General features: G+C 30.3%; 1 protein-coding gene across 1 annotated transcript in view; it reads right to left on the bottom strand.

The window, feature by feature from the left end:
• The window catches only part of LOC109846358 (serine/threonine-protein kinase PAK 3), a 33,027-nt gene continuing 23,265 nt past the window's right edge, over positions 1,035 to 10,796 (bottom strand). Inside the window, exons 10-18 of the mRNA XM_020415583.1 lie at positions 10,713 to 10,768; positions 10,386 to 10,467; positions 9,548 to 9,682; positions 9,344 to 9,464; positions 3,308 to 3,446; positions 2,040 to 2,271; positions 1,750 to 1,950; positions 1,549 to 1,634; positions 1,035 to 1,438 (exon numbers count right to left, since the gene is read on the bottom strand). Coding sequence (XP_020271172.1) covers positions 1,339 to 1,438; positions 1,549 to 1,634; positions 1,750 to 1,950; positions 2,040 to 2,271; positions 3,308 to 3,446; positions 9,344 to 9,464; positions 9,548 to 9,682; positions 10,386 to 10,467; positions 10,713 to 10,768 — 1,152 coding nt within the window. The 3' untranslated portion in view covers positions 1,035 to 1,338. The remainder of the gene's footprint in view (positions 1,439 to 1,548; positions 1,635 to 1,749; positions 1,951 to 2,039; positions 2,272 to 3,307; positions 3,447 to 9,343; positions 9,465 to 9,547; positions 9,683 to 10,385; positions 10,468 to 10,712; positions 10,769 to 10,796) is intronic.

Here is a 10,796-nt window from a genome sequence, read left to right as displayed (position 1 = left end):
TTGAATTTTACGGGAGAAACAACCTCAATTAATGTTATAAGATTAACTTAGCAAAGCTCTGTATCAATATTGCTAATAAACTGTTTTTGTCTCAATTTTATAAGCCTTCATAAAACTAATAATTTCAAATTTATCACGAACAGTATAACGATTGGAAGGTAAGAATCTTACTTGTTAAATAAATCGAAGGGAGCTTGCATTAATGCTCATATTCCTCTACACGATATCTCATTCTTCCTAAAATGCATTAAAAAGTTTATCGCATAACAAACAAATAACTGCAGCCCTGTTCATCAATTATTATATTATATTGTATATAACATAATATAAGTACGTAACAGATACATTATAGATATATAAGTATATAACAGATACATATATAACTATATAGTACATTTTTATAAACAACTACACTTGTATACACCTATAAGTGCTGTCATAGGTATGACTCGAAGTAGCTGCGGATGATGGCCATTGCCATTACATTGACGTAGTAAAGTGCATGTACAGTAAAGACCGCGGTGATCCTTGCTGTGAGGCGTTGCTGCATCTAACCCAATCAAAAACAATACCAAATGAAGTGAAACTTTTCATAGATGCAACAAAACTTCCGTCTAACAATAGAAGAAACATCTTTTCACTATTTCCTGTTCCCTTGTGTTAGATATACGATGGCCTGGTCTCTCCTTACCAATCAAACCATTAATCATGGTCTTCGCCTTTCTTTTCTATAATCCCTTTTTTGTTGAAGTTGGTGAGATTATCTAGTTATGCAATCATACATGGCTTATTCGCTAACTCATACGCACACATGCGCAATCTTCGCCTTTCAAGGTAATCCGTCATGGTTGGCAATTGCTAAGATATAGTACCCAAATCCAACCCCAGCTCAAATTCATTTTTATCAAATACGGATAGAGAATGTGATATATAGATTATCATCAATCAATATTCATAAAAATCTATAAGAAGAGAATAAACATGAGTACGATAGTACAGAACCCCCTCTATGCTAGAGTTGAACATAACAGTAGAATTAAAAGTAGACGCTCGTCATCCAAATGGTGGACACTACTATTACACCAAATTAAATACATAATACCAGATTAGTAAAGCAATTTAATTACCAAATATGAAGGCACTGTGCTTTCAACTACAAATTTACAGGTAAAATGAGAGTAGACCTCAGCTAGTCTCGAGATGAACGACGGCACATAAAGCTTTTGCATTTACTGTAGAAACAACAGAAAGCAGTGGCTAACTCTAGATGTATCAGATTGACGATAAAGTCTGATCTGTGCCTCATCTACCTTCGGATATTGCTTCTAAAGCATGTGCTTATAAACGCAAAATAGTTCGAAGGGTATCACAGAGGTTTTGAATGCTTTGCTGCTCTTGCATTGCTTGAGGCTCTTGAAGAGGCATGTCCTCATAACACCTATTGAGAAAAGAAGGCAAAAGGGGAAAATTAAAGCATTAAGAATACTCAAAGCCACAATAAAATCTAACGGTGAATTAGCGAGAGCAAGCATTATCAACTATTCTTACGCTTTGTGGTAAGCTAAAGCCTGTGCTAAATTCATCAGTGTCGGACTTGAAGTCAATCTTTCATATACCCCAGGAGGCAATGGCATCTGCAATGACAACCCGCGAAAGATAACTGATTACAACTTAAGACATGAAAAACTAAAGAATCAAATAGATATAAAAGAATGCATGAAAAACTAAAGAGATTAAAGTAGTACATACCTCATTTTGTGCCCTACGTCCCTTCTTTGTTTGTCCATCACCACTGAAAAGCTCTTTAACTGCTTCCAACGCAGCATTGTTACTGGTTCCTAATGTACTATCCCCAACTATATTGTCTGAGACCAGAGCTAGCGGGGAAATGTCAATTGCCTTAAGGAACGGTATGGGAACAGTATTACCAGCAGCATAGATGGACCAAAGCTACAAAGACAGCAAATAAAACAAAGTTCTTTCATTAACTTAACTATATGCAAGAGTTGTAACTTCAAATGATGTTTATCGAGAAATACCTTATCTTGCACTGTTAAGGCTTTGCGGCCAACGGTTAGGCTCTTCAGAGTTCTAGCCCATCCACCAACAGTAGCCTTCTTGGTCTGACCCTCTAGCTGAGAGCCACCATCTACACTTGGCTTTTGTTGAGGAAATTCATTTGAAGAAGGCATCAACTGCTTCGTTGTTTGAGCGCCTGGTCTCTGTAATGAGTCTAGTTTATTGACAACGGTACCAGTTGCACTCTCAACCCTGACAGAAAACCCTAACAGAAAACATTATTGATGATATTAAGAGAACAATGATTGATCTAAGTTGCAGAATTTATCAGAAAACACCGCTATATGACAAGTGAAAAGGAAAGTAGATCCACAATAGCCAAGATTTGTACTAACCAAAAGGTTCATCATAATTCAATAGCCAGGCTAAAATTTGTGAAAAGAACCAAGAGGCATGATCTAGTTACACCAAAAAGTGGCACGACACTAGACGGGAACAATTTAATCCTCACCACCAGAGGAATGTTAGTTGTACTTTTCTATACTAACGCAAGGCTATCTTCTGAACTTTATACAACAATGTTGACTAATCTGTGACTAAGAAGACTATAAACAATCAAAAGATGGTACCCGTAAACCTTATCAGGAGTATGTGGTGTACACCCAGAAACTGTTAATGTCTTCTGTCATTAAGCACCCAAAAGAAAAGATTTTTCTCTTAAAAGACCTTAGTAGTTTCTAAAGTGTCCTTAGCATGTGTACCATCAGATCACAACATAAATTATTATCAGATCACGACCAAAATTATTCTAATAGAATGGAGGAAGCAGATTGCTAAAACTACCATGCAATGTCCATGCCTGATTGTAGTAGAAAAATTAGGCTAAAGGCAGATGAAAGACTGCATTTCAAAACAGTGAAGAGCACAAAAATCATCATATCAGTTAAAAAAAATCAGTTCAATACAAATATACCCATGTAATGAATAATATCTTGCAGTCTAAGTAATGAATCCCACTCATCCAATCATTTTGGTTACCCATACACCAAAAACTCCCAGAAAAACAATTGACCGTCTGAAAGTGTATAGCCTACAGGTCCATGTCAAGCATTCAGAAAAGAACCATAACCTATAATGTACTTGTGAGAAAACGAGGGAAGAAGAAGCTGAGTAATGGAAATGTCTTAGAAGAATCAGAACAAAAGAAAGGTAGTCTACATATTGGCTGGGAGCATAAAACCATGTCAATACAAAATGAACCCGAAAAATGATGGAAACTAAAACTAACCAGCTATTTGTGCTTCCATCTACAGAATCCCTGATATTACCAGGGCCTGTTGACATTTCATTTGCATCAGAGGTTGATGCGCTAGCGCTCCTCCCACTTGTTCCAGCTTCAGAGTGAACAATAACAGTCCCAAAGTCACCTACATTAAGGTACTGATTCAGAGAAGAATTACAGAAACATGATTTTAAACCAAATCTTTCATCAATGATAAAATAGTGGAGCAGACAAATGCTGTCCATAAAAATTATTGACATTGGCCTTCTAGATAATAAAAAAAAGTATTTATATATGTAAAATATAGAATGATGGGCATATTCATTGTATGTTTAATTTTCTTATCTTAACAAGATAAGCAGATGGAAATGACTGCAGTTTTTCTATACATAGAATGTAGAATGATGGCCATATTCCTTGTATGTCTAATCGTTGAGCTCCTACTTGACGATTAGCTGGCATTAATGCTTTCTACCTGTATATAAATTTCACATCATAAAACATAGGGATGTATAAGATATAAGAGCTGACATTATTAGAAGTATGTTCTTTGTCTTAAAACAAAGCTGCTGAAAAAGATGAGTGAAGATTTGTAGTCCCAGAGGCATTGAAGGGATCAAGCAACTGACTTTGTAATCTGAGGATTATGGGGATACTTTTTGGGACAATACTTTTTTGTGTTATTCATCGGGGAATTGTGACAAAGATTTTTAAATTTTGGGGTTATTGGTTGGGGTAATGGAAGTATGACATTACCTTTTGGTGTTATTGGTTTGTCGGAACAACAGCGGGACAATATCCCCACTTGAGATAAAATTGTTCCATTCATGTACAAAAAATTTATCGCAATGCCAAAAATTAGCCTCATTCTCCATACCGGAACAATAATGTCCCACTTGAAGAAAAATGGGATATTTTTGAGACCTTATTATATTAAATAACAAATACATACAAATTATATTATAAATATATAAAATGATATATAATAATTATAATAATAATATAATAATATATTACATTAGAGTGCTAATGTGAATAATATCAATAAGTAATTTTTATTACTATATTTTTACATTATATATACAATTAACTACATACAGTATAATTATATTCATAATTATTTAATAAATTATAAATATATTAAATGGATATATATAGTATCTAATCTCAATTGTATTAAATTATTGCTAGCTATAGTATTTTGTACATTACGTGGAGTAACAAATATAATGTTAATATGAATTTATATAATAGATATCATAAATATATATATTAAATTAAGGTAGCTTCGAATATCAATAATTTACATCTTAGATTGATAGTATAATAAAACATACATGATAATTAATATAACAATATAGAAAGTATAATTAACAATATATGAAAATATTTTATTGAAAATTAAAAATATACTATTTAAAATAAGTATTAAAAATACTATGAAAAATTTGAGTAACAACAACCAAATATATATGATGTTATAATATGAAATATAACAATATATTATTTTAAAATACCTATTATATTCATATATAAATATATAATATATCAATATATATAGAAAAATATAGTGATATATAATATTCTTAACTAGTATATTAGTGCTTAATATAAATACTTATAATAATAATATAATAATTATATTAATATATATATAATAACATATTTAAATAATTATAATTTTAAATTACATAAACTAATATAGACTTATATTATAATTTATATATTAATATATATATTATATGTATACTATATTAATTAGTGATATAAAATATATAGTTAATATATTAAGTAATCATTTATTACTATATTTTTACATTATATATACAATTAACTACATACAGTATAATTATATTCATAATTATTTAATAAATTATAAATATATTAAATGGATATATATAGTATCTAATCTCAATTGTATTAAATTATTGCTAGCTATAGTATTTTGTACATTACGTGGAGTAACAAATATAATGTTAATATGAATTTATATAATAGATATCATAAATATATATATTAAATTAAGGTAGCTTCGAATATCAATAATTTACATCTTAGATTGATAGTATAATAAAACATACATGATAATTAATATAACAATATAGAAAGTATAATTAACAATATATGAAAATATTTTATTGAAAATTAAAAATATACTATTTAAAATAAGTATTAAAAATACTATGAAAAATTTGAGTAACAACAACCAAATATATATGATGTTATAATATGAAATATAACAATATATTATTTTAAAATACCTATTATATTCATATATAAATATATAATATATCAATATATATAGAAAAATATAGTGATATATAATATTCTTAACTAGTATATTAGTGCTTAATATAAATACTTATAATAATAATATAATAATTATATTAATATATATATAATAACATATTTAAATAATTATAATTTTAAATTACATAAACTAATATAGACTTATATTATAATTTATATATTAATATATATATTATATGTATACTATATTAATTAGTGATATAAAATATATAGTTAATATATTAAGTAATCATATAATATTATATTATATTTGCTTATTTAAATATAATATAATAATAAGTAATAATAATGAGGTTAATAAAGATATTATACAATTAATTTATTGCCTATTATAGTAACATAATAAATATATTAGAAACACATTAACTAATAATTATTAAACATACTATAATAATAACAAAATAAATTAATTATAAAATATTTCTTAATTGTGCTTTATAAGATAAAAATTATAATGTTATAACGTATTTAATTATGATTATTATTTAAATTATTGATGCAAGTTATATTAATTACAATTATAACATATACATAATATAATTAAAAAATACTAAATTTTTAAGATTATTTATAAACCCAAAAATAATACATGTTTTAATAAGATGTCACATCATTATTATACACTATTCAAAATAGTCCAAATCTAACTAAATTATCAATTATACCACAATTTTACCACCACTTTATTGTCATCCAATTGTACCCAATGACTTAAAATTAGTATCAAAATGGAACAATAGTTCCACTTGCCCAAATATTACCCAACCTAATAACAACCCCCCACACCCCCGCCCCCCAAAAAAAGAGTAATCATGCATATTGGATAACTTAGTCTTTTTATATAATTAATTGTGCATTGATTCTAACCTAAGACACTTGAGTAATCCTTTCCGATAAATATTTGCGCATGAAAAGACAAACAGCAGCATTTCAGGCTTTACCATGTGAAAGGACCTAATTTTGAACAGACTTCACTGCCGCTTTTACTTATATCATTACTAATGCTGCAATTATGAGCCCCTAACAACCAAAAAAAATTAAAATGAGGTCCTTGGATCACTTTGGTGTTTAGCTTTAGCAATATTTTTTGCTCCATTTAGGTGCATCGGGTCCACTATCTATGAGTTAGCATAACTGGATGGATTCTTCCACCTAGCACACATGCACGCACATATAGCCATATGTTAGCAGACATGCATGACAATGCAATGGCAATCTGCTTCTCTCCCTCTCATACATACAACCCCAAATGCTGTATAACCTATCTTATCCTCCATTTCCTTCAACACCTATGGAGACCGTTGACCCTGCAATTGTTCCCATATTCTTCATGTTGATTAATACCCCTGCCTATATAAAGATTTTGAGTGCCCTGCTTATATAAAGATTTTCAGTGAAAAGTACTGGGAATGATTGTAAAATATATGTAAAAAAATTATTAATTTGAATGAGTGATGGAGCAAGAAACTTTATGTTGAGGGAGCCAAGATAGATAAACGCCTTATTATGCATGCCATTTAATAAAATAAAATAAAAGAGGAAAACTAACCTCAAACTAAACTGTACACTTTTTCATTCAAAGATATGTATTAAGTGTATCCAAATATAAAAATTCATACGAAAGGTGAAAATTTTATCAATTGTTTTATAAACTTATTAGAAAACTTTAAACAATAAAATTCTCAAAAGCTAAAAATTAGTCCAAAAAATCAAATACAGTTTCATAAGACTAGGTTACAGGCAAAAGTAAGAGTAGCTCGTTCGCACAGTGATATATATATATATATATAGTAATATATAGTATATATATATATATAATATATATCTATATATATATATATAGAAGAGAGAGAGAGAAGAGAGAATGTAGGAACTATGGGTACAAGCATAAATTTTGTGTTTGGTATGAGGTGTTACATTCTCCATCCACTCTCCAACTCATGTCAATGTGGTCCCCCCATTTGAATAAGTAGATAAAAATGAGCACCTCACTATCAGCACAAAAAACTTTGTTTGGTACCAAAGTTCCTCCATATGCTCATAATATATATATATATAATATATATATAATATAGTATATATATATATATATCTATATATATATTATATATATAGTATATAAATAGCTTCATGGCACCGATGAATGCATGACAAAAGAAAATTGAAGGTATTTTCGGTTTGATTTTTACAGTGGTGAGAGCTTTTTGTAAGTGCAAATGTATTTATTTTGATTTTAAAATGGGAGGGTGATTCTAGAATTTATGAAAATTTGTCACACAACCAAAAAAGGCTGCTTTTCTTAAATAATATTGTGTGTGTGTGTGTGTGTATAATTCTGTAGATATATCAAATTCTAACTGAAACAATTTGAAACACAAGAAGATTTCAACTTCATCTAATTAGAAAATCAATTAGATGAACCAAAGTTGAGGATTACCAGCATTATAGCTTGAGAAATTGGAGAGTAGAGCAGATTGCTGTTTGGATTCCTTTCTCACTGAATGATGGGGAAAAAGAAAACACAGATGTCTAGGTTTCTTTTCTTTTTAAATGTCAACTACAAAATTTGCTTATTATTTTGGACCCATCACAAGTCAAAAGATTAATCTAACTGGTTACTTCTGTTTTCGAGGGTTAGCTCATCCAACCTATATTGAACTTGCAATAGTTTGGGCCCCAAAAAAAAATGAAAAGAAGCCACAGCAGAGTACACAGCTCTGCCCCCAATATGAATCTTATTCTTCAACTCCATCCATGTAGTTTAGCATGTTAAGCATGTCATCTATCCCAAAGATTGCAATATGTACACCTGGTAAATATTGGAACAAATTTAGGTTAAAATTCAACTGTTGCAAGTGACTGTCATTTAATTATTATGTTAAAATCAAGGTCTAAAAGTCTTGAATAGGGGGGGTCTAACCTTAGTCCAGATAAACATTTTATGCAGTTTAGTCAATGTTTTAAATATCGGTTATCAAGGATTTATCGGACTGTCAAAATCTTTATCAGATAGTGGATATCAGGGATATATCAGGGATAAGTAGTATTTATCGGAGTGACATTACCGAATGGTGATATATATAATATAATATTCTAAAATGTAACATAACCATACTTAATGAAATATAAACATATTAAAATGTAAATAATTATGTTTAGGGTCACTAACCAATGGTAGAAACTCGGGTCGGGTCAGATTTAAAGTGCATTGAATAGGTGTCTGTTGCCCGAAATCAAAACTCAAACCAAAGGCCTATAATTCCAATTTTGGGCCGACAATATCGACCGATAACTCACTTTATCGCCGCATTATTGGCGATAAACATCCAAAAATGATAACCGATTTAGAATCGAACTTATCATAGCAGAAGGTACCCAAAACTAATAATCGCTGATAATATCGGTTTATTGACCGATATTTAAAACATTGAGTTTAGTCAGTTTAACTGTTCAATGATACAATAGAAAACAAACTTCAAAACATTAACTACTAGCAAATAAAAGGGAAAATGGAAAATTTTCAATATATATAAGCAATTGATTTAGAAAAAAATTAGATTAAGAGCTACTGACATAGAATATTTACAACAAATTCATCCTAACAATAAATGATGAAAGTTATCATTGTCATGCAACTAAGATCTGCACAGTAAGAACTGCAAAAATAGAACAAAGCATAGCATCAAAGGAACAACATTCAAGTACCTGCACCAAGGGCTATCTGAGGCTTACCTACAGGACCACCTTCTTGAACTTCATCTTGTGCTCCATAAGTTGGAACCCTTTGAGGTTTTGAAGGAACAGTACCTCCATAATTTTCACTAGTAAAATCAATCCTTCCTTGAGCTGTTTGCTATTTGAATTTTAAAAACAAGTTATAACAAACCATTACATCATCAGGGATATGAGAAAAATTAAGAAATGTTTTGATCGTACACTGACAGGAGATAACTCGGTCTCTGCAAGTTGACTTTGTACTTGTGCATCCATTGCTGCTCTAATCTTCTTTGCCTTTTCTATCTTTGGTAGCATCTTTGAAGCACCCAAGTTGCTTTTCTCAAGAAATTTGTGCTGTTGTCCAAATTCATAATTCAAATTCAGTTTTCTTTGCACGAGAAAAAAATATTTAAATTTGATACAATACAGTCTTGGTTTAAAAAATCTAAATTCCTATCTCTACTCTGATTATTCTCACATTTGTTTTAAGGAAAAGATTGCTCATGAGCTTTCACAAAAACTGACTCCTCATTCAATCAAGCTCTCATTTGTAAACCACTTCCATATCTGTTCGGTTCCAGTTATTCATTCATCTCATTTGTAAACCACTTCCATATCTGTTCAGTTCCAGTTATTCATTCACAAGAAATCTTCCAACTGCAATCAGTGATTGCAGGAGTAATATCGTCTGATTCTTCAATGGTCAATCTTCAATAGATCGTATTCTCTCTAATCTTCTGGATAGATGTTCTTGTGAAATAGTCATTGCGTCAAATTGAGTATTGTTATCAAAACTAAGTGGCTTCATAATTTTACTACTTAACAACCTTGGGCATACATTAGATAATCATCAAGCAAATAAAAAACTTCAATTGGTCAAAGTTAACATATCAAGCATGCAGCTAGGAGAATATCACAACAAAATCTGATGCTAACAAAATACAACCTACAAAACTTGGACTTCATAGAAAGAACCAATGCAATCATAGTATAGAGGAGAAAGGGAGGGGTGCAGAAGCCGGTTTCACGATATGATACCTTAAAATGAGGCACATACCTTTAACATCTCTGGTGCAGAAGGACGTGTGCGTGGATCTTTAGTCAAGCATTTGGCAACAAAATCATGGAAAAGAAGAGACCTAAAGAAGGTGAAAAAGAATAAAGAACTAATTCTTTCCTGTTGACATTTTAAATGTAAGTTTAAATAAGCAGGTAATAAACCCTAAAGCAAGTCATAAACCCTAACTTTGGTGTTAACTACAGGAAATCCTATTCCAGCCTTAACTGAAAATATCGTATCATAGAACCTGATTCTCTCTTAAAGTACGAGTTCTTTCTACTGATATTAGAATCTACAGCCAAATTCATAAATTGATAAGATTACCATTTTTCCTTGTCCTCAAGCATTGGAGCGGGCTCACTTGATATCATAAATAGCACCTATCATGAAAGAAAAACAAGTCAATCG

The sequence above is a fragment of the Asparagus officinalis genome, chromosome 6, assembly GCF_001876935.1.
Source record: "Asparagus officinalis chromosome 6, Aspof.V1, whole genome shotgun sequence".
Classification (NCBI taxonomy): Eukaryota; Viridiplantae; Streptophyta; class Magnoliopsida; order Asparagales; family Asparagaceae; genus Asparagus; species Asparagus officinalis.
The sequence above is the reverse complement of the archived record's forward strand: the minus strand, read 5'-3'. Positions and strand labels throughout refer to the sequence as shown.